This window comes from Sarcophilus harrisii, chromosome 2, assembly GCF_902635505.1.
Source record: "Sarcophilus harrisii chromosome 2, mSarHar1.11, whole genome shotgun sequence".
NCBI classification, from domain to species: Eukaryota; Metazoa; Chordata; class Mammalia; order Dasyuromorphia; family Dasyuridae; genus Sarcophilus; species Sarcophilus harrisii.
The window spans coordinates 489,402,886-489,427,515 of NC_045427.1; the positions used below are offsets into that span (position 1 = coordinate 489,402,886).

Below are 24,630 nucleotides of genomic sequence, written 5' to 3' on the forward strand. Positions count from 1 at the left end.
CGGTGGGCGGAGCGGAAGCGGCCTCGCGAGGAACCGCGGAGGGGGAGGAGATCGGAAGAACCCGAGGAGGGCCCAGGCCTGGGCAAAAGTCGAGACAAGGCTGAGTCGGGCGAAGCCTGGCGGAGCGCAGCTGAGGCAGGACGAGCTGACCCGAGACCATGGAGCCCAGGTAGTGGAGGTTTGGCTCCGTCCGCGGGCAGAATCGAGGCCGTGCGGGGATGTCCGGCTACAGCCGGCGCACGGGGCTCACCCCGCTGTCCCGAGCCCGGAGCCTCGTCATCCAGGACGGTGAGACCTAGCGACCGAGCCTCCCTCCCTCCCTCCTGACCTAGCTGCTTTCCCTAAGGCGCTGGAGCTGAGAGCGCGTTATCTGGAGATCTTGTAGACAATCTCCGAGTACAGGGATGGAAACCGAGTTCGTAGGTTGCCCCCGGCGGGCGGCGCTCCTTCTCCCGAGGTGCTGCCTCAGTTAGATTCCTGCAGCCTCCAGGGAACACCGGCCCCGATCTAACTCTGCTCTCTGGTTATGTCTATGAGAAGTTCCTCCAGGGGTAGGGGGAACCGGGGCAGGAGTCACTGAGATTGCAAATTGCTTTAAAGACGCAGTGCTCGCAACTGCCCGTTTTATGGAAGAGAAAACAACTGGCGGGCGTCGCAGCCCAAGGCATTTCTCTGAACGTCTAACTATCTGATTTCCCTTTGCCCTTTAATTTTGCATGAGTCTCCTCCGTTCCGGAAAGTCCCTCCCCTTGTACAGATGGGTAAACGAGGTCCGGAAGAGGCAAAGGTTTTGCCCAAATTGTTGGTAGTTGGACGCATCACCTTCTCCAGGGAGCCCCTTGCACCGTTCTAGCGCCACGGGTCTTGCAGTTGAGTGTAACCAGTCCAGTGTCTTCTCTGATTGTCCATGCTGGGCCATGAAGTCGCCTATTGAAGAAGAGAATTTTAAAAACCCAGTTGTAATCTCTCAATAGATAGGACGGGAAAAGACAGGGGCACATAAATAGTTGATGAAAGAGCTATGATTTAAACTCAGCTTCGAAGTCCAGCACTGTTACTTTTTATCGCCATCACATTTGTGCATTGGGGTTCTTCCGAATGAGAATACGGAAATGTTCAAATTGAATTGTGACTTATGTTGTAGTCATTTTGAAGGTGCCCTCTGCCACATAGCATTTCACTCACTTAAACCGTCCGTTTGGCTTATCAAGTGTTGCTATATGACACCTTTTGTGTTATTTATTCTTTTTTGTATGCCATGTGGTTGCATAGATTATAAGTATTTCCTGGACGGCAGCCAGGACTTGTCACTCAGATATTTACCTTAGCAGAAGCTACTCTGGGAAAGAGGCTATCTCTGCTCTCAAGGAACTTAAAATCTAAAAGCATTTGTTGCCTATACTATTTACTTTAAAGCACTTTGTATGACATGTTACATTCTTTACTTTTTTACATCTCTTATTCTTAAACTACACCCTTTAGATTGTGTCTTTTCCTTTTTTATAGTTAGCACCTAGTACTGTGCTATATACATAGTAGATACTCGGTAAAAAGCTAAGAAGAAAAATTAACGAGCTTCAGAAAGTATCTGAAATTCAAGACAAAAAATATATATATGTGAATGGAATTCATGTCAGGGAGAGATTGCTGTTAGGTGGTGAGGTTTGGGAAGGGACGTTTGGGCCTTGAAATATGGGTAAGATTTGGATAAACCTTGATAAGGAGGAGAAAAAAGGTATGGGGAAATGTGGAAATGGGAAACCACAAAACAGATGGGAATGCTGAATAAATGAGTGTAACATGGTGAACAAATGAGTCTTCAACAGTAGAAAAAATATCCCAGGTTGGAGTGAAATGAAGCTGGATTCTTAACAATAAAAGAGTTGAAGATTAGATCTTGGCTTGGGGGGAGGAAGGAGTTGAGGCATGAGCAAAGCAATAAGATTGGAGATCTATGGAAGTTGACAAAAATTCTTAGAAGGTGTGAAAAGGCATTGTGTCTTTGGAGATTCTGCAGTTAATTATAAGTATGGGAGATTGAAAAAAGTCAGTAAGTAGAAAACTAAAGCAAGTCAAGAGTAAATATAAAAACTTGAGACAGTTTCCAGGTTCTCTGAGGTAAAGGAAAAAGAATGAAAGAATTTAGAATGGAATTACTTATAGAGGTGTCTTGTTCCTAGTAAGTGTTAAGTTTCTTGTGTCTTAATGGCACCTCAGTTCACTTCAGTTCAGCACTTTTACCTTGTTAATTAACATCAGTTATCCTGAGCCAGTATGGGGTTTAGTAGTCTTAAATCTGGATTAGATGATAATTGTTTATAAGAAAAACTAAAAAGAATGTTCCCTTTTAATAAACCTGGGTCATTTTTATGCTCCTATGAAATATGATTTTCTTATTTTAGATGATAATCTTGAAGATCTAGATGAGGCAAATCCATTTTCTTTTAAAGAATTTCTAAAAACCAAGAACCTTGGCCTGTCCAAAGAAGAGACAACCAATACTAGAATTTACACTAAGGTAACTTAAAGAAATTTTCAGTAAATTCAATAAGGGGGAGAATCTCAATGAATTTTTGCTACTGATTTACATTTAGCTTTAGGATATTGTTAATCATGAAAGAGTTTGACATCACTGTTGTTATAAAGTAAAATCATATAACTCATTTTACATAATTAAGTTTTAAAGTAATGCCACATCTGATGATTTTTAGTGTTCCATCTGTCTTCTCAGCTTATCTCTTTTAAACAAAATGAGGTATTTTGTTATAATTCTGAAATCAAAAATATATTGAACCATAAGACTGTAAAAAATTATTAAATTAGTATTATATCAAAAGACATTAGACTAATAAACTTTTCAATGTAATTTTTGATTTTCTTTAGGAATCCACAAGACATACATTAGGACTTGAAAATAATTCCCCAACTTCTAAAACTGTAGGATATGGTTTAGAATATGAGGAACCTTTTTTCCAAGATCCAACTGGTGCTGGAGATTTGTTGGATGAAGATGAAGATGATGATTGGAGTGGGACTTATCGGCCCTCTGCCATGGAACAAACTCATGCTTCCAGAGTTACTACTAGCCCATCACCACGTAGTACATATATTTCCTTTTTTTCCAACCCACCTGAACTGTCAGGCATTGAGTCTCTTGCTCCATGGACTTTAAATGATAGTGACTCATGTGTTTCTCCTACATCTCAAGTGAACAACACAAACAAAGAATTTTCTGTTCGTGGAGAATACTTGGGAGATAGGCATTTTCGATCGCTGCAAATAAGCTATGAAGCAGTAAGTGTGGATGGAATGCTCTTCACCTATCTGATAAACCTCAGATATCTTGGGAAGTTTTTCATGGAGAAAAACTAGTGATCTTGCTTTCCTAATGACCTTTATGCCTTTGGAGCAAAGAACAATCAGCCCTAATGTGCTGCTACAGTTTGTTGATGATTACTATGGTTAGTTATTTTGGCCTTGCTCACAGATATGAATGCAGCTGTTTTAAACAGTACTGTGTAATGAATGCAAGTACAGGAGATGTGAATACAATAGAATGCTTGTGTCATAGTTGGATAAGACATCTTGGAAACCTAAACATTTTTATCTATTGTCTTAAATTTCTCTACTTTTACAAATAAGAAATTTTATGACTAATTGTATACAGGCTCTAATTTCTAATTTTAATTTTCTTTTTCTGCAGCTTAAAGAAGAAAACACTAAACTAAGAAGAAAAATTAATGAGATTCAGAACTTTTCTGAATCTCAGACAGAAATGTATGTACATTTATATGCAGTAATATGAATTTGATTTATTTTTCAAAGGATTAATTTATGTCAGTGGAGGGTAACAGCTTAACTATTACAATCTATATTTTAAGGGATGACCTATGATAAAGTTTTTTCTTGTTTAAAGGTTTCCTGATGAATTTTTCATTCAATTTTTTGTTGTTATATAATAGAGTTGCTGTATGGGATACAGTATTGCAGAGAGGTTAAAGTGTTAGTTAGCCTTGCAGTTAAGAACACAGGAGTTCTAGTCCCACCTCTCCATACCACATGGGTGACTGCAGAGCCTCAGTTTTTTCTTCTGTAAAAAGGATGTTACAATATACCTGTGATGTCTATCTTGCCCAAATGAGAGTGTATACAAAAGTATGTTGCAGACTTTAAAATTGTATATAGATGTCAGCTGTTAATTTGAAATGAGAGAGATATTGGATTTGGACTCAGTGATCAACCTGGGTTCATCAAGTTAGAGCCTGAAGCTACTTTGGAAGGCATATAATCTTAAGATCCTCTTTTTACAAATGAGGAAACTGAGGCCCCAAGAAATTACATATCTTGCTTAAGATTATATAGAAAGTAAGTGGCAGAGCCAGGATTTGAACTCAGCCCTTTATCTTTTTTTCAAATCTTGTCTCAGGCACAATTGTAATTCTGAACAAGTTAATTAAGCTCACTGAGCCTCAGTTTTTTCATCTGTAAAATGGGGATTACTGGGACAGCTAGTTGATGTAGTGGATAGAATTATCACCCCTGAAGTCAGAAGGACCTGAGTTCAAATTTGGCCTTAGGCACTTAATTCTTCCTGGCTGTATGACCTTGGGCAAATCACTTAACCCTGATTGCCTCAGCAAAAAAAAAGGGGAGGGGGTCACAAAGTTTGTATGAGAAGCTATAAGACAATGTAAGTAAAGAGATTTGGACATTTAATCAGCTATTTATTTAATTAATTGAGAGATGCTAATAAGTTATTTGTGACTTAACCAAAGCCTTCTGTGAAGAAATTATAGTCTTTAAAATAACCTATCTTTTTCCTTGTCCTAATAAGGGTAAGAACACTTGAGCGAAAATTGGAAGCAAAAATGATGAAAGAGGAAAGCGACTATCATGATCTTGAATCGGTGGTACAACAAGTGGAACAGAATCTTGAATTGATGACTGTAAAAAAATTTTTTTTGAAAATTGTTTCTTTAAAATTTGTTTTCTGGGAGAGCATAAGGTGTCAAGAAAATTTCTTTGGAGGAATTAATTATTATCAATCAGCTAGAAGATCAATTTAGCGTTATTTTACTATTTTGTGCATTTTGTTGAGCTGTAACATAGCTAGTGTTACAAGTATCTCTAGGTAAAATCACTTTGCATCTTACTCCTCCATAGGCCTTTAAGGTGGTTAAATTGCTGAGTAGATGCCTTATCTGACGTAGTTGTTGGTAATTCCTTATTGGAAGTTTGCTATACCCACAAAATTACAGGTTTAGTCACAGCAAAAAGTGCCAGGTACTTCTGGATTTTACATAGTTCTATGTGTTCGCTTGACTCACAATATCCTTATGTAAAATAGGGTTACAAATAGGATCTTGTAAATCAATCTCCAAAGAGATTGGAGAACTGTTTTTGACCATTCAAAATGGCTATGGAATACAAAATAGTTGATTTATTCTGAGCTAGAATGGAATGGCAAGGAAATTAATATCCTGTCATTGGGAAGTTTTCTAATAGTGATAAATGCCTATTTGGAATATTGTAAAAAGTATTCTTATTGTGGGCAGACAGTTTAGAAAGGAGTTCTAAGATCCTTTTTAAATTACTGATTAGAAATTGTATGAATTGACCAGATTTTAAGTGCATAAACATCTTTTGGTGAGTTTCTTGGGTAAAATATCAATTTTATTTAACTATTTTAGTTTGAAAATGGTAAACTTGCAGTTGGTATTTACCTGCAACAAACATTATTTTAATGCTTAAGTACTTCTGTTGTGGTAGATACTAATGACAGTGGAATGTGATTCAATTCAACAAGCATTTTTAAAGTATCTAGGTACTGGATAATTTTCTTTGAGAGTTGAAATTATCTCAGGCACTTTATTTCCCACATAAAAAGCTTTCAAATTTAACCTCTTCCAAAATTTGGTTAAGAATATTCATTTAGGTACTCTGGTATCTGTGAAGACCTAGTTAGCACCCTGGATACCTTAGAATCAGCCGGAGTCAGGATAAGCAAAAGTCCTTGGTCTTTATTCTTGGTCTTTAGGGTAGAAATGAAGGGAATGGACACAGGATCTCTACAACCTTTCTTTTCCACCTCTACTGCCCAAGTGACTCTGACTTGTCTTACTCCACCCCCTAATCCTTCCCACAATTCTCTGTATAGACCAAAAGTTTGAACCAACACAGAATAGTGGAAAGGGCCATTTTCCAAGCATATGCTAATATTGTCCAATCGGTAGTTAGCCTTAAGTGCTAGGTTGTCCTACCTCAGTGCATCAACTCGAGTTTTAGCCCTTTACAGGTATCTAGTAATAAAATAGCAGGTCTCCATTTCCTGTATGGGTATTTAAGGAGAAACCAGGTTAAATTATCAGGAAACTTTACCAAATTTGTATATGACTAGCATTATCAATCTTTTTTTATATTACTATCTAATCTTCCTTCTCTCTCACTCCTCACATCCAGTCATTGGTCAATTCTTTTTGATTCTATCTCCATAGTGTGTTTTCTATCCACCTCTTCTCTAGACCTACAGTTGCCACTCTAGTTCAGGCCCTCATTACTTTTTGCTTTAACTATTACAATAGTCTAATGGGTCTACCTGCTTCCATCCTCTCCCTTTTTCAGTCTGTCCTTTACACAGGTGCCAAGGTGGTATTCCTAAAGTACAAGTCTGATATAATGCTTTTCATGCTCAAGAAGCTCAGAACCCCACTCTTCCCTCTGTGGTAATATATAAACTCTTCCATTTGACTTTTAAACCTCTTTACACTCTGGCTCAGCCTATATATTTTTAGACTTATCGCATAATACTATTCTTCACATTTTCATCATTCTAGCCAAATTAGCTTGCTTGTTATTCCTCATATGTGATATTCTATATCCCCTCTTTGTGTGTTTCCTCATGCTCTGTGTTCTTTTGTCTTTTGTACCTGGGTTTCCTTCCCCTATCTGTGCCTCTAGAAATCCCTGACTTCATTCAAAGCTCATTCAAATGCCATCCCTGGAAGCTTAACCTTCCCCTCCCTAGTTGCTAATGACTCCCCCCGGAAATTGCTTTGTATATTTTTTGTATTTATTTTTAATATAAAGTTTACTTCCCTCAGTAGAATGAAAGTTTCTTGACTGTGAGGTGCTGGTTATTTTTATATTTGTATCCCCAGAATTTAGCAGTGTAGTAGGCACTTAATAAATGTTTGTTGAATAAATGAATAACAATATGTTTTAAATGGCTTTCAGAATTTACTGTTATAATGTCAGTGGTTTTCTTGTAACAGAAGCGGGCTGTGAAGGCAGAAAATCAAGTTACAAAACTGAAGCAGGAAATAAATATGCTTCAGGTAAAATACATTTTTAGTTTCTTCCTGGAAGCATATCATATGTCACTGTTTCACTGCAAATTAGTGCAAAAAAGGAAACATGGAAGTGAATCTTTAATATTTTCCTCCCTTCAGTGGGGCTAAATTCAAAGGAATTGGGATAATCCTAGAATTTATGATTCCATAACTGAATGATTCATTATTTTACTTAAATTTAGTTCTACCAACACTTACATAACAACACTAATATTCTCTCATATTTGTACAGCAGTTTGCAATTTTTTACATATATTCTCATTTGGTTCTTTTGTCAGCCCTATGAGGTTGATAAGAGTAGATAAAATCATTTCCATTTTGTAGAGGAGGAAACACATTGGAGAGGTTCAAGTCAATGGATATTTTTATAAGATCTCAGTTCTATATAACTAACTTGCTAACAGGTCATATAGGCAATAAGTGGTAGGACTGAGATTGACTTATGTCTTTTGAACCTAAGTTTAGTGCTCTTGTCATTATACCGTACTGCTTTCAAAATGACTTAAAGCAATCCCTGCCCTCAAAAAATTTACAAATTATTAGAGATAATAAAATGTGTACATAAGTAGAATGTAGAGGTGCCTGGGTTCAGAGAGGGAAAATACCACTCAAAAGGAGAATGCAAGAACTGAGGACATAATTTTTGCTTCAGATATTAACTATATGTATGTGGAAAATATTTTTAATGTATAGTTTTTTTGTCAAGAAAAAAACATAAGCTATTCCTAGATTTCACAGAAGCAAAGCTAGTTGTGCCAAGGCAGCAATGAGGTAACCAAGTTTATAGATTATCAGCTAGCAAAACTTCCTAACTACTCTAATGAGAAAGCTACCACAAACATGCTGTTATGCCCAGTGTTTTACTTTATATGTCTTAATACTCCTAACTTATCTTAATTAAACTGTATTATCTTTCTTCTAAAGGCTCAGCTTACTAATTATAAGAGAGACAATGAAGCCCTTCGATCTGGTCAATGTGCCAATTTGACAGTAGTTAAACAAAACACAGATGTTGCTTTGCAAAATCTCCGAGTTGTCATGAACAATGCACATAGTTCAATAAAGTAAGTTTTCTGTATGATTTTGGGACATTGTTGCATGGTGGGTATGTCCAATTTTTTAAAAAATCTTCCTAGTACAGCTGATATGAGTAAGCTTAATGGGAATAAGAAAGATATTGTTCTTTCTATGTCACTTCTGATGTATCAGAAGATAGATGGCATGGAATTGGTGATTTTTTTATTTTATTGCTGAGGCAATTGGGGCTAAATGACTTGCCCAGGGTCACATAGCTAGGAAATGTTAAGTGTCTAAAGCCAAATTTGAATGCAGGTCCTCCTGAGTTTAAAAGTCAGACTCCTGACTTCAGCTCTATCCACTTTGCCATCTAGCTGCCCCCCAGTTTTTTTTTAATCCTAGGAAGATGAATAGTATAATAATTATCATCTTTTGAGTGAACTCATTAATCCATCTTGTCAGTTTTGTTTAAAACATAGGAGCTAATCTGCTTTTTTCTACTTGGCTTTTTTTTTTTTTTTTTTTTTTTTTTTTGATTCTAGAATTTCTTACCTTTTAATGTGTTTCTTGTTACAATTGGGCACCATAAATGACACACACTGATTAATTTTGCAAATATTTATTGCATGCCTACTGTGTACAAGGCTTTGTCAGGGTAGAGGTAAAGATTGAGATCTGCCCCCACGGAGCTTACAATTAAATAAGGAGAGAAAAACTGTACATTTTATATCTGTTTGTTTTCATTCTAGGCAGTTGCTTTCTGGAGCTGAAACATTGAATCTTGTTGCTGAAATCCTTAAATCCATAGACAGAATTTCTGAAATTAAAGAAGAAGAGCCTTGACAAACTGCTGAAATGTCTTCTAGCTTAAAGCTCTGCTGAAATGCTGTAATCACTTCTTGCTTTACTTGGGGAATACAATTGTGTCTTTAAATATGCAGTCATCTTCCTCAGTACTCATCACGAAATACAAATTTCATAACCTAAAACAGTTATTAGCCTTAAAACTCAGTTGGGTGGCAACTGTTGGACTTGAGGTGGGTCTGCAGTTTATATTAACTCTTTTAGGTGAACTGTCATATTTCACAAATTCTAATAAACAAAGACTTACCAACAGTTGAAAAGGGGGGAAAAAATAATCTGTTTTTAGGGAATTTTCTAAACATGAAAATGAGTTCTGGAATAAGTATTGGTTTCTATTGTCTGTTATAGTATTTCCTGGATGTTAGTTACAAAATGAGCCTAACTTGAGTGTCTTTTGTTAACACTCCCTTTAAAGAAAGAAAAAAAAAGAATAAAAATTATAACACAAAATGTACATAGTAGAGACTATTGACTTTTGCCTAGGGAATCTGTGCCTCAAGTATTTCCTCATGTTCCTAAAGACTTGAAGGTTCACACTTGTGCCTTCAAGAAATATAGTTTTAAAACATAGATATATACAGATATGCAGGCTAATAGTACCAACGTGCTGCTTTTCTAAGTTTTGCTACAGGAATTGTTCAGTAAATATTTCATAATGTTAAACTCATTAAGTGTACCATTTTTTTTTTATCAGGTTTCTTAATATTTAAATACCAACTCATCTGCTGCAGTGTATGGCTAAGTTTTTCAAATAACATTTTTACAGCAAAATTTAGGATGCAACAGTTTTGAGACATTTCCAGGTTGGCATGGGAACATTCTTTCCTTTGCCTTTCCAGAATTTTTCTATGATGTGGATAAAAACACTAGAATTCTATAGGTCTTTTGCTGTTTGATGTAAATGGTTTTTTGAAAAAATAAATTGTAGTTTTTTTTTCACCTGTATAATGTGATAGCTTTGCTATTTACTAAATTAGGATGTGTTTGCAACTTCATTTCTTACAAAACTAGCTGCCCTTCATGTTCAAACATTATATAATACTACTTCATCACCTGTAGGGCATTCCATTTCACTTGATTTGCAAATTGATTGAGTGTTTTACTAATTCTGAGTTTGCCTGATGCGTGGGGCCAGCCAGGTGAATCTGTAAGACAGCTTACTGGGACTACAGGTAGTCTGTGGTTATCAAATAGTGAAGCTTAATTGGCCCACTTAGGGAATATCTAACTCATGATAGCAGCTTTGTAAGTACCCTGTTGTATCCAATTTTTTGCACTTTGGTTCCTGCAGATCTAAGTAGATCTTTACTGAGGTAAAGAGATTGGGTTTCAAAGAAACAAACAAAAAAAAGTGTAAAATGCTCAACATCTATACACACTACTGCTAAGCATTATAATTTTGGCTTGCAGAAATGCTAGTCAAACTACACTGCTGAAACAGAATATAGCCACCTAATATGAATGACACAACTGTTAAAATATAACCTACTGATTCTTTTATCAAATTGGATTTCTGTCTTTGATAGTGTGTTTTAATGGGAAAAGATTTAAACCAGAGAGTCTAGATGAGTTCTAAGCAGTGCAGTTTTAGATGCTATGCTTTAATTCTTGGACTTTTCCCCATTTATAAAAGGAGATGTTCCTGTGCTATTTATACACTATCTTCTTACTGACAGAATGAGACAGTGTGAAAGAGCTAAAATGCCAGTATTATATGGTTGCCATAAAATGCTTATCATCAGATATCTAATTTGGTGTTTTTTCTAAGAATGTCCTGCATTATATTGTTAATGGGATGTCTCTTCGCTTAAGGTACATCAGAGACATACCTTCAGGCTCAACATACTTTCACTGAGTAGTTCAGATAAATGAAGAATTGTTTTCTAACAGGGCCCCAAACTAATTCCCTCCCCCATCCCCTGCAGTTAGCTTAAATTTGCCAGGTTAGCTCATTTCAGAGACAAACTACCATCTATGTTAGTAAATCAGCAAGTATTTATTAAGCACCACTTGAAAGTTGTTGAAATTGATTCTGGCTACATCCCTTGGGAAGAACCTTTAGGAAATGACCTTTAGGAAACTCCTAGGAAGACCATCGAAGGAAATACGAAATTTCAACTTAACCCTGTTATTTTAGTTAAGTAATAAATACTGTTATAAAAATGTCAAGAGTTGGGATCTGAAACCAATTCTTTCTGGCTCCCAAGTATATCCACTATGGATACTATGCTTGGGGGCCTCCTTAGGGTCATTCTGTGCTTCTGATAGATTTCCCTCCTCTCTCAGGAAAATCATTACAATCTCAATAGAATTTAACCCCATAGTAAAACTGAAAATGTCAAAAAGTACTATATCCCTCTCCAGCCTCTTGGAAAAGTGGGTAATAAGTCAGGATGAACTTTTTCTTTGGAAAATGGATTAAAGGTCATAAAATCTTTTAAATAAAGAAAAACTCAAGTTTTATGATCATTGTCTTCCCTGTCCCATAAGTATTTTGGTTACTGATTCATCTATGGGCAGTCTCCCCTTTACCTGTGTGATATGCTGGTTAGTACTCATCTTTTATTTGGAAAGGATTTCAATGTTTATGGAAAGGAAGAATTACATTTAGTGTAATTCCAGGAGTAAGGGCAGATAAGTGGATTAGAATGGCCTGGAATTAGAAAAATCTGAGTTCAAATACACCTTAAGTGTCTAAACATTTAACCCTGTTTGCCACAGTTTCCTCATCTGTAATCTGTAGCTCATCTGAGTTAGAGAAGGAAATGGCAAATCACACCAGTGTCTGCCAAGAAAACCCAAATAGAGTCATAAAGACTTGAAGATGACTGAACAAAAAGGGCCGTGGTCCAGGAGAAATGGGATAGTAAACTTGTTGACCCAATTCTGGAATGTTATCCTCTATTTTAAGATATTTTCCTAGTACAGGATTCTTATGTTTGAAATCTTGGATCGGTTATGTTAAGAGGATGTGGGGGACTATGTCAGATTGGACGTCTCTCCAAACTAAAAATGGCTCAGATATAGATTAATGTTAAATTAAATTGTTTCTAGAAGACTTAAGCTTAAATCTCAGATTAGTATTAATAATTTTTCTTCAACACTCCAAGCCTACCTACATTTTATTGTTAACCTTTCCACATTTTCCTTTCTCTCCACTAAAGTCCTTCTCTAATGATTCATCATGGATGGCATGGAGGTGATTCTGAATTCTTGAAGGCAGTGACATCGATGACAGCGATTTTATCAAGCTGGGATGGATCTGAGCCCAATGACTGACTACAGGTCTCCTGTTCCAGCACCAATCCACTTCTGTTTGGAGAGACTCATCGACAGAATAGTCAAAGGACGAATAATTCTGCCACAAAGGACGAACAGCTCCCCAAGACCACCAAATTATATAATGATTACATTCTTGGTTGCTAAAGGAATAGTAAAAACCAAACTACAAACTATTCTCCTTAAAGTAATCAAGTGTCGCTAAACTTCTCCTTTTCCGTTCCCTGCCACCCCCACTTTCAATCCCACCGAATTTGGAAGCCAGCCTGACATTAACCGGAAGGGTGTTGTGGGAGACCTTGGTTTCCGAGAGCGCCACTGGCTGCGGGACTAAGAGCTTCATCAGTAATAAAGGATCTCACGCATTTGTGAAGAAGGCTCCCCTCCCTCACAGGGATGATTTCTTGGGTTCGGGGAGAGCTACCGGAGGAGGAAACGCCCTCCACCGAATTAAGTCGGTATCTGCTCCAGCACTTGGAGCCCGCCCTAAGGAGGGAAAGAAAAGGAGCCGTGTGCAGGGCCACACATCCAAGGGATGTCACAGACAGCCACCAACTGAAAACTCTCAGGGGCTCCTGGCCAGCTCTCTGCAGTCCGCCCTGCGCGGCCTCTTCCAGTGGCCAGCGGGGCAGTCGCAGGGGCACTGGCGACTCGCTAGGCGCACGCCCCGTAGCGATGGGATGTGCGTGGCCACGGCTGGCAGCAGGGCCTCCCTCGGAGAACAGAAAAGAAAGGAGAGGAAGAGGCTCCGGTGGCGGGAAGGGCGCCGCAGGTCCCCTACCCGCTCTAGACGTCAGGGTTGCCGCCGGCGGCGCCGCCTCCTACTTCTCCTCCCTAGCGTCTCCGCGCCGCGCGACGTCAGGCCCGCCCCGGAGGCGGTTCTTCCGGTACGCGAGAGGGGGCGTGGAGCGACTTCCGCTTAAAGCCGGAAGACCGTTAACCTGGATTCCTCAGGCTCTCCAGGCGCTGGAAGGTGAGCAACCACAAACGCCCCAACGTGGTCGGACTGGATGAGAGTGAGACAGGAAAGGAAAAGGGGGGTCTGGGGGGCCTGGGAAGACAACTAAAATGGGGCGGGTAAATTGCGAGATTAATAGAAGGGGGAGGCTCAGGTGGGGAGGAGGGAGGAGGCCTGAAGTAGAGATTGGGGGCAAGTTGCAGCAAAATAAAACGCTTCGAGGGCAGAGAGCTACTTTAGGTCACCAGGGCTTTGCAAGTAGCATAACCAGAACTCGAACGCAGGATTCCTTACGGTTCAGCGCTCTTTTCTAATGTGATCGTGAGCTAGCCACTTGGCTCCGAGCCTCAGTCGGCTCATCTGTAGAGTGGAAGTATTTGTATTAACCTTCTCGCAGGGTTGAGAGGAATAATAGAAACCTTAAAGCGCTGGACAGCTGTGAGTCAGGTTTTCATTTCCACGTGCTAGAAACACGAGTATGGCTCGACCTCCCTGCTCTTGTTCAACAACGAGTCAAGTAAGACCAACGGCATTTATAAAGGCCGACTGGGTGCAAGCGCTTAAGGATACAAAGAAGCGCAAAAACTGCCTTTTCTCTGGCTTGCCCTCAGCTCTCGGCGCCACGGGGAGAAAGCAGCCCCAGGTACATAGGGGGCAGGATAGCGCGAAGATAATCAGTCGTAGCGTTCACGGAAATCAGCGAGGGCTTTTTCAGAAGGTGGGGTGGGCTGACGCTTGAAGGAAACCAGGAGGCTGAATGGAAGAAGGAGGGGCTTTCCGCCACGGGGAGTCATTTCGAGAGGTAGTAAGGCCAGTGTCAAAAAGTAAGTAGAAGAGAAAGGTCTGAAGGAGCAGGTTACGAGGGCTCAAAAGCGGAATAGGATTTCATATCACATCCTCCAATTGGAAGCCCCTGCTGTTTACTGAATGGGCAGGAGAGGAGAAGCGAGTTAGACCTGCAGGTAAGGAAGATCGCGCTGACAGCTGGTGGCAGGAGTGGAGGAGGGGAGCGATTGAGAGCCCTTTGGCAGGCAGATCACCCAGAAGACTGTTGTAGTTCCAGGCATGAGCTAAGGGGGATGTAACAGGAGGGTAGCCTCGGGCAAAGGAGAGATGGTATAATGTAGAGAGGAGCAATAGATTTTCTATGGGAAGTAAGAAACAGGAGTGATGACGCCTAGTTTGTGAGCTTTGATTATTAGTAAGATAATGAAGCCCTCCACAGTTAAGTTAGGAACAGGGAGTTCTTTTGGTGGGGTGAGGGAATGAGTTCAGTTTGGGGCCCATTGAGAACCTGCTTATAGGACATCTATTTTGAGATGTCCATTAAGCAGTTGAAGATGCAAGAATCTCTTAGGAGAGAGACTAGGGCAGCATAAATAGATTTGATTTGGATAGAATTGATCATTGCATCTATGGGAGCTAATGAGTTCACCAAAGGAAAAATATATAAAAGTAGAGAGAAGAGAGCCCAGGATTATTTGTTTTTCATGGGTTAACTCAGACCCATATTGGAGTATTGAGTTGTCTGAAGCCAGATAAATCAGACCTAGTGTCTAGGACTCCTGACTCCTGCAATTATACTTGTTCTTGCAATAGTACTTATTCCCTTTTCAAAAGTAGCTCACCACAATGTTTAGCTTGAAGGAGTTGGACCACTTTGTTGTCGTCCCTCAATTCAGTCAAGAGGCACTTTTGAGCACCTACTATGTACCAGGCCCTGTGGTTGGTATTGAGATTATAAATACAAAAATATTAAGTAACTTACATTCTGTTAGCTTAAATAACATATGAAGTGGACGAACTTTTCACTAAATGAAATCTTTTAACTAAAAAAATGAAACCTATTTATTTAATGAACATGGAAATATTTTAATTCTATAATATTTTTTACACAGAAATATTTTTAGCATAAATTTTAAAAAATTTTTATTAATGTATTTAAAAGCTCATAGCAGCACCAGCCCTGAAGTCAGGAGGACCCGAGTTCAAATTTGGCCTCAGACACTTTATACTTCCTGGCTGTGTGCTGGGCAAGTTACTTAACCCCAACTGCCTCAGGGGGGAAAAAAAAACCTCATAGCTCATTTATGAAGTACCTTACAGCTACAAAGCATGCTAACATCTCTTTACTGTCTGGGGGGAGGTCTAGGAGTATAAATATTACCTTCTTTTTGGGGAGACAGTGAAATAAGTTTAGAGCAGGAAGACAATTTGTCCAAAGTCATACAACTTGTAATAGTTAGAATTGGCACTGGAATACACATCTGATTTCCAAGTCCTATCCTCCTTTCACTCTACTACAGTTAAGTCATTTGTTGGTGTTCTCTATTGCGTTGTTAGCTTAATTTAGACAGTGACAAAACTTTCTTTTCCCCCCCTGACGTCCTTTGCTCAAGGAACTTATAGTCTAGAATAGGTTAGACTCACAAATTTACACAATATAAAAGTGGACAAAATAAGAAAAGTCCTTGGAAGGAAGTATGGCCTTTGAGGTAGAGAGCTGGAGTAAGGAACACCAGGATTCAGGTCCCACCTCTGATATGTACTAGCCGGACAAATCACTTAATTCTTTATGTTCAGGGAATATTTTTAAGAATATAAATTGTAGACCAGCTGCCCAGCTGCCAAAAGTGAGTTTTTCATGTGGCGTTTCCTATTTCAGAGAAATTGCAAGTTTAAGCCAAAAAACAGTCCTTAGGAAAGTTACCAAAAAGTACTGTGTTAAATCTGGGAATAATAACAGCTATCCAAACCCCTGTTATGAGGCATTGCAGGATGCTGGGATCCCAATAGCACTGATGTTTGACGATATTTTTCTGTTCCTTGGGAAAACCAAGAATGTTTCTTTTCAATGGAAGTTTATTAAATTCTTTCTATCTGTGTAACATTGGAAGCTATAAAGATGAAGTAAGGATTATATCCTTAACCTTATAGAAGCTTAAAGTCTGTATATTCATCCTGTTAATTTTGGAAGAACTTGGAGAGAGACAAATGAAATATGTCATTAAGAGAAGCTATTTTTTGTGATAATACTAAAGTGGATTGGATTCTGTTAATCATCTTTTTTTCTAATCCAACTCAATAAACATTTATCAAGCTTCTACTATGATATGGCTAACACTGCTAAATGTTGGGGATATAGTAAAAAGAAAGGCAATCTCTGCCCTCAAGAGGCATACTATATAATGGGGGGAAACTACACACAAAAGGAGACTGGAAAAGGGGGAGAGAGGGACATCTTCAAGGCCTCAAATCCTCACTTCAAGTTGAATCCAGGCAAAGCGGTAAATGCAAAGTGGAGTGAGCCTAAAAGTTTAATTTCTGCCATCTCTAAAAGAAGGCTTGTTAAGAATTTGAAACTACCCTCCTGGCTGAGAGGAGAGGACACTGAGAGAGTGGTGGTATTAGTTGGTGATATTAGTCTAGATTGGGCAGCAGAGTGATGAGATTAGAAGTGAAAGTTTAATCTGAGAAGCAACATATTTTGTGGTGTTAAACTAGGCAAGGTAGCAGTTGCAGAGTGAAGATTGGAAAGATATTATTAGTCTATCTTTTAAGACATAATTTCGAATTCTAACTTTTGGGTAAAGATAAACTGCACTGAAGCCTAAACCAGTTCCCTTGATTTTCCTTTTGTAGGATAGTTTATTTTGGGCACATTCTATCACTTGACTTAGGTAAGCCAGTTTGTGGCTAGATTTAAGGCCTTAGTCTGTAAATTAAGGCTAGTTGTAAGGACAAAACTTGAACCAGCAATTGAGTACTGTTCTAAATAACTTCTCTGAATTAGTGGGAAGGGAGCAGTGAAAAATGAAGATGAAACAGCAGATATTTTGATACTTGGTCTTCTGGATTACATATTAAATATATATGCTTCAAAATTAAACATTCTTCTTTACTTGCCTAAAATAAATTGTACATAGTTTGCTTTTACCTACATTCACAGAAGCCATGTGGCACAGTAAGGGAATGGAAGGCTAGTTTTGAGTCAGGATGACTTGGTCTCACCTCTCATACATATGTATTTGCTCAGTTCTTCAGGCACCTCTGTGATTTTATTAATTACATATTTCTATGTTTGTGGCAGCCCTCTTTGTAGTGGCCAGAAAATGGAAACTGAGTGGATGCCCATCAGTTGGAGAATGGCTGAATAAATTGTGGTATATGAATATTATGGAATATTATTATTCTGTAAGAAATGACCAGCAGGAGGATTTCAGAAAGGCCTGGAGAGACTTACATGAACTGATGCTGAGTGAAATGAGCAGGACCAAGAGATCATTATGTACTTCAACAACAATACTATATGATGATCTATTCTGATGGACGTGGCCATCTTCAGCAATGAGATGAACAAATCAGTTTCAATAGAGCAGTAATGAATTGAACCAGCTACACCCAGCGAAAGAACTCTGGGAGATGACTATGAAACACTACATAGAATTCCCAATCCCTTTATTTTTGTCTGCCTGCATTTTTTATGTCCTTCACAGGCTAATTGTACACTATTTCAAAGTTCGATTCTTTTTGTACAGCAAAACAACTGTTTGGACATGTGTATATATATATATATTGTATTTAATTTATACTTTAACATATTTAACATGTATTAGTCAACCTGCCATCTGGGGGAGGGAGTAGGGGGAAGGAGGGGAAAAGTTGGAACAAAAGGTTTGGCAATTGTCAGTGCTGAAAAATTACCTATGCATATATCTTGTAAATAAAAAGCTATAATAAAAAACATTTTTTTTTAACTTTTAAAAAATTACATATTTCTTTCAGTGGGGGAAATTTCCATACTGGGAGCTTCCCATACAGAAAATGTTATGGTCTGAATCTGAAAAAGAAAATTAAAAAGTTCATTTTAAAAATACATATTTTGAACTTAACAGTATGTGTGGCATTTGGGAAAACCTCCAAAATCTGAGTATAAGCCTGGCAAAAAGGACTATATCTATTTTCCAAGGAGTGACCTTGTTAAGTTTGGAATGCCTCATCCTTGGACTGGCCACACAGTGGTTCATTAATGATTGTAAAAATTAAATTTATTATCATTTTCTTGATTTCACAAGTATTTGTTTTTTTTCTTCTGATTCTTCTCCTGCTTTTTAAACAAACTTTTTTTTTAGAGCAAGAAAAAAAATCCTCCTAATAGATAATCATACTCAAGCAAAGCCAATTTCTACTTTGGTCATACCCAAAAATGTATGTCTCATTCTGTACCTGAAGACCATCAGCTCTTTGGCAGCATGTGGAGAGCAAGCTTCATCTTCATTTCTTTAGAATCATGGTATTTGATCGGTGTTCTCAAGTCTTTCCCAAGTTGTTTTTCTTTATAAAATAGTTGCATAAATTGTTCTCATTCTACTCATTTCATTTTGAATTGGTTCACATAGGACTTTTGACTTGTCTTAGAAACTATGCATTTCATCCTCATGGCACAATAATATTCTATTACATTCATTTGTTTAGTCCTTCTCCAGCTGGTGAGACCTCTCTTAGTTTTCATTTTTTACTTTTACAGAATGAACTACTATAAAAAAATTTTTATAGCCATGAATATTTTTCTTCCTTTGATTTCTTTGGGGCACAGGTCTAGTGGTGTTATCACTGGGTAAAATGTTTCTATATACATTGGGCATATAGTTCCGAATTCCTTTCAGGAATGGTTGGACCAATTCAAAATTCAGTGGTGCATTAATAGGCTCAATTTTCAAAGAATATTTACTGTCACAGAGAAATTAAGATCTGTGTGACTAGAGAGAATCAATAAGCATATGATGAAATCAGTCAATTCTTGAAATATTGAGTTAAGTGTGAGGTAGTCAGGGACCACAATTTAACAATTTATTGGTAATGGTATTAAATTGATTTATTTTTATTTTTTTTACGAAAGGTGTTGGAGAGTCATTGTTGAAGTAACATTGCTTCATCTAAAATGTACTTTAGTCACATTCATGTCATTAAGAAATTAATTGGACCTTATGTTAAGATTAATTAAAATTAATATTAAATTAATATTAATAATAATTTTTTCTATTTTGGGAGCAGGCCAAAATTATATTAGATATGGATTTAGATGCAGAAAGAGAGAAGATCACAAAACAAATCAAGAATCTAGAAAGGATTTTGGATCCTGACATTGCAACAATTGAAGTCGTCGTTTCTGATTCAAATCTTGATTCGAATTCAGAAGCAGGTGAGTTTATATCTCACATTCTTCTTGTCATAGATCATTTATTGTTGTTTAGTGGTTTCAGTCGTGTCTAACTCTCTGGACCCCCATTTGGGTTTTGTTGGTAGTGGTGGTTTTTTATTTTATTTTGTTTTTGGCAAAGGTAGTGGAACGGTTCATCATTTCCTTCTTCATTTTACCAAAGAGGAAACTGAGGCAAACAGGGTTAAGTGGCTTTTCCAGGATCACCCAGCTCGTAGTGTCTGAGGCCAGATTTGAACTCAGGAAGAGGAGTCTTCCTGATTCTAGGCCCAGCACTCTATCCACTTTGCCACCTAGTTTCCTGTCATAGATTATGGGCTTATAGATTTAGAATTTTAAAGAACCTAAAAAATTATAGCAGCCCTTTTATTTTACAGTTGAGGAAGCTAAGGCCAAGAAGTTAAGTAACTAACTTGCCTGCGGTTATATAGGTAGGATGAGGAAAATCTATGATTTGAGCCTCCAGGTCTTCTGATTCTAAGGCTTTATATATTATCTCACTAAGATATTCTTTTTCAAGGTGCAAAATTGAGGATTTACTTTGGACTATTAAGTATGTCTGTCTTTATGATTACAGATTGCTTTTAAACTATGATTGTGGAACCTTAAATTATTTTTTACTTAAAAAACATGCTTTAGCTAAGATAACCTTGATAACAAGACCATGTTTCAAGATAGTAGTAATTTCTATTTACCACATCCTTTAACCATGGGGGAAAAAGGAAAGAGAAAGTGCTCTTCTTTTCTTAGAGCAGGATTGTTAATCATTGGGTTTGTATCCAAAAGACTTTAGAGCTTGAACTCAAGTTCATGGTTAATAAGGTAGTACTATGCCAAACTGTCCTCACTGAGCAGGTCCTTTTACCATTAAAGGATAATAGAAAATCATCTGGGTTTTGCATATTAGGTATTCTGTGTAATTGAGTTGCTGCTGTATGTGAACCCTCATACTACCGGTCACAAGAGCGAGCATTAAAAAATTAAAACATAAGAGCTGCTCCCAGGAGTTTGTAATTTGATTCACTATTTGTGCAACCTAGATGATAAAAGAAATAAACTTTTGGACTTGGAAGTCAGGAGAGCTTGAGTTCAAATTCTGCTTCAAATGCTTGGATGATTTGTTCACTTAATGTTCCTTGGCCTTAGTTTCCTTTTCCATAAAATTGGGCTAATAATAGCACTTACCTCACATGATAATTGTAAGGATCAAATAAAATAACATGTGCAAATATGCTTTGTAAATCTTAAAGCATTATACAAATATAAACTAGCTTATTCTCATTTATCAGACATATCAAGTCAGTTGTTAAACTTTGTCATTTCTCTTCCCAGCATCTCTTGAATACCTCCCTTTTTTCCTATTCCCAAGCTATCACTTCAGTTCCTACCCTTATCACCTCATGCCTGGACTTTTTCACTAGTTTTCTGGTTGGTCTTCTTGCTTCGTGTGTTTTCCCTCTAGTTTATCTCCAAGAGATTTTATAAAGCATGGGTATGTAATCAGAGTTTCCCTTTTACCTCCAGGATCAACTATAAATTCCCAGTATTTAAAGCTCTTTACAACTTGGCTTATTCCTACCTTTCTGATCTTCACACATACACACACACACACACCCCATTTTTTTTTTCTCCTGTCTTATTCTCTTTTTATTTTATTTATTTATTTTTTTATTTCATAGCTTTTTATTTACAAGTTATATCTATGGGTAATTTCACAGCATTGACAATTGCCAAACCTTTTGTTCCAACTTTTCCCCTCCTTCCCCCACCCCCTCCCCTAGATGGCAGGATGACCAGTAGATGTTAAATATATTAGAATATAAATTTAATACACAATAATTATACATGACCAAACAGTTATTTTGCTGTACAAAAAGAATCAGACTCTGAAATAGTGTACAATTAGCCTGTGAAGGAAATCCAAAATGCAGGCAGGCAAAAACATAGGGATTGGGAATTCAATGTAATGGTTCTTAAGTCATCTCCCAGAGTTCTTTTGCTGGGCGTAGCTGGTTAGTTCATTACTGCTCCATTGGAACTGATTTGGTTCATCTCATTGCTGAAGATGGCCAGGTCCATCAGGATTGATCATCATATAGTATTGTTGTTGAAGTATATAATGATCTCCTGGTCCTGCTCGTTTCACTCAGCATCAGTTCGTGTAAGTCTCTCCAGGCCTTTCTGAAATCATCCTGTTGGTCATTTCTTACCGAACAGTAATATTCCATAATATTCATATACCACAATTTATTTAGCCATTCTTCAATTGATGGGCATCTATTCAGTTTCCAGTTTCTGGCCACTACAAAGAGGGCTGCCACAAACATTTGTGCACATACAGGTTCCTTTCCCTTCTTTATGATCTCTTTGGGATATAATCCCAGTAGTAACACTGTTGGATCAAAGAGTATGCACAGTTTGATAACTTTTTGAGCATAGTTCCAAATTGCTCTCCAGAATGGTTGGATGTATTCACAAGTCCACCAACAATGTATTAGTGTCCCTCTTTTTCCACATTCCCTCCAGCATTCCGCATTATCTTTCCCTGTCATTCTAGTCAGTCTGACAGATGACACACACATCATCTTGATATGTACTCTGTAATCCTGATATTATTGGCCTTCTAATTGCTCTGTACCCATGATGCTTCACTTTCTGTCTCCATGTCTTTACCACTTATATTCCTCTATACTTAAAATGATTTCCTCCTTATCTTTGCCTGTTGAAATTGTTGGTTTCCTTCAAAACTCAGCTCAGGCACCCACTTCATGAATCCTTTCCTGATTTCTCCTCTCTTTTCCCTGTCCAATCACCTACTAATATACTCCCCAAGTTATTTTCTATTCATTTTGTATGTTTACCCTAAAGAAATGTAAGCTTCTTGAAGACAGGGATGTTTAACATTCTTTGTATTCTCAGCATTTTGCACAGCTCCTGGAACATTGTAAGTTCTTGTTTTACTAATTGTTTATTAATTGATTGATCAAATTTGTATTTTGTTGTTGCTCAGTTATTTCAGTTGTGTTCAATTTTCCAATACCCCATTTTGGGATATCCTTAGCAAAGATACTAAAAATGGTTTGCCATTTCCTTCTAGCTCATTTTACAGATGAGGAACTGAGGCAGACAAGGTTAAGTGTTTTACTTAGGATCACACAGTAAGTGGCGGAGGCTGGATTTTGGAGACAGGAAGATGAATCTTCCTGAATTCAAAATCCAGTCTCAGCCTGGGCTACTTAACTACCCCCAAACTTGTATTAGATACCTATTATATAAAACATTTGATAGGTACTGGGAATTCATAGAAGAAATGAGACACATCCCTGGCCTTGAAGAATTGACTCTGCCTGTCATGTTCATAGTCCAAAAATTCACACATTTTAAAAAAAAAAAATTCATGAGTATCCAAATAGGGTCATATTATTTTGCAGTAAGTCATGTTTTCATTATCCATTCATCTAAACTCTTTATTTGCTTTTCTTACAGACTCCCTGGAAGATGAAAACTGGGATGAACACATTCATGTGGTAACCAGCTGTCTTACTCATCATCAAATGTTAATGACTTTGTGTCATTAGAGAGGAAAGAGCCAGAGTGTTCTAGGATTGGATTTTTGACAAGAAATTTGTTAGAAATCTTTAGGAAGGGAGAATTTATGCAGATGTAAATGCTTTTCAGAGATCATGGGAAGGATGTAATAGGAAAAAGTATCTTCAGATTTTAGTAAGTCAGAATCTTTAAAATATTTAGTATTTTCCTAGGATGACCATATGCGCCATATCTCACTATAAATAACCATTCATGCCTGAAGTAGGCAGTACTTTGGAGCTTCCATGTTTTATCTCTTTTTAATTTAGTGTGAAGCCAGGGTTATTTTACAAAGATGTGTACAACTCGTAAGGTTGCATTTTAAGATTTGGGCAGTAAGCGAACTAACTCCAAGTTTGTATTTGGCAAGCTGTGGCACAAATGGTACGATGTATGACTTAGCCAAAAAATGTAACTATTATGTGGGTAGAATGATGCACTAAGGTCTATAACTTCTAAACCATTTAAAATTTAGGGGATATGACCTTCTGTGATAAGAGTTTTTAAAAATCTATTAGGATTCATATTTCTTTTTGAAATCTACTTTCTAATTTTACTACTAGCTGCAGACTCCTGATTGAAGAAGGTTTTCAGTGAAGGAACAAGATCTAGAACTGTAGCAAAATCTGTTTTGTGGTGACAGCTACTAGGAAGAAGCTTCTCAGAGATGTTCAAATAGAAATTTGATAGTCACTTGTAAGATTCATTGTGGAAGGGATTCATGCTTTGGGTAAGGATTAAATCAGATAATATCTTACGATCCCTTCCGGTTCTGAGAGTCTGATTCCCTTAAGAGTGAGCAGAAAACATTCAGTATTAGGCATGTCTTAAAGGTACTGATCTACAAAACAGTTATAGAAAACAATCATAGGAGGAAAGGTAGGATATTCATTTGATCTAGGAAGAGCAGCTTATGAGAAGTTGGGACTAGAGAGTTCAGGGGGGAAAATGTTTTTCATTTTTCTGCATATGATTTTCTGCTTTTAATTAGGAGGAAGGAAGTTGGGGAGAAAGCGATGAAGATGATGACTCGAAGGACCAAGTCCTTTCCAAAGATCCAGAGACCTGTTTACAATTGAACATGGTATATCAAGAAGTTCTTCAGGAGAAAATAGCAGAAATTGACTTGCTGCTAGCTCAGAATAAAGAGCAACAGGTATGACTGATGATCCCCAAAGCAGCAAGCAATGCAAAATAGGTTAAACATGTGTAATTTTTCTAAACACATTTCCATATTCATCACTGTGCTGCCAATTTAAGTTTTAAGCCAATTGCAGCCTTCCCTAGCCTTTTCCATACTTAACCAGTGCAATTGTGTTTCATGGTACCAGTCATGTGGCTTAAAAAAGATCTCT

The 24,630-nt window shown here is 37.7% G+C and overlaps 2 protein-coding genes across 3 annotated transcripts in view; both read left to right on the forward strand.

The window, feature by feature from the left end:
- Positions 1-90: 90 nt before the first annotated feature.
- ENTR1 (endosome associated trafficking regulator 1) lies at positions 91-12,999 on the forward strand. 2 transcript variants are annotated; one of them, XR_002769093.2, is made up of 9 exons: positions 91-288; positions 2,403-2,518; positions 2,884-3,294; positions 3,704-3,777; positions 4,835-4,946; positions 7,272-7,334; positions 8,274-8,413; positions 9,116-9,403; positions 12,395-12,999. XR_002769093.2 is itself a non-coding variant. In XM_012554025.3 (8 exons), exons 1-8 carry the CDS (start codon positions 219-221, stop codon positions 9,207-9,209), a joined length of 1,080 nt encoding a protein of 359 aa, XP_012409479.1. In that variant the 5' UTR covers positions 91-218; the 3' UTR covers positions 9,210-10,132. The 2 variants fall into 2 exon arrangements, 1 of the variants encoding a protein (XP_012409479.1); XM_012554025.3 differs by lacking the exon at positions 12,395-12,999 and having other exon boundaries at positions 9,116-10,132.
- Positions 13,000-13,549: 550 nt separating this feature from the next.
- The window catches only part of SNAPC4 (small nuclear RNA activating complex polypeptide 4), a 48,205-nt gene continuing 37,124 nt past the window's right edge, over positions 13,550-24,630 (forward strand). The window contains exons 1-4 of the mRNA XM_023494350.2: positions 13,550-14,429; positions 19,522-19,669; positions 23,174-23,214; positions 24,267-24,431. Of these exons, the coding sequence (XP_023350118.1) occupies positions 19,540-19,669; positions 23,174-23,214; positions 24,267-24,431 (336 nt within the window). The 5' untranslated portion in view covers positions 13,550-14,429; positions 19,522-19,539. The remainder of the gene's footprint in view (positions 14,430-19,521; positions 19,670-23,173; positions 23,215-24,266; positions 24,432-24,630) is intronic.

Excerpts from the sequence above, each read along its gene's own strand:
- ENTR1 (XM_012554025.3), top strand. The coding sequence starts at position 219 with ATGTCCGGCTACAGCCGGCGCACGGGGCTCACCCCGCTGTCCCGAGCC. Across the intron at positions 289-2,402 it reads GAGCCTCGTCATCCAGGACG|ATGATAATCTTGAAGATCTA; the intron begins GTGAGACCTAGC and ends TTCTTATTTTAG. Across the intron at positions 2,519-2,883 it reads ATACTAGAATTTACACTAAG|GAATCCACAAGACATACATT; the intron begins GTAACTTAAAGA and ends GATTTTCTTTAG.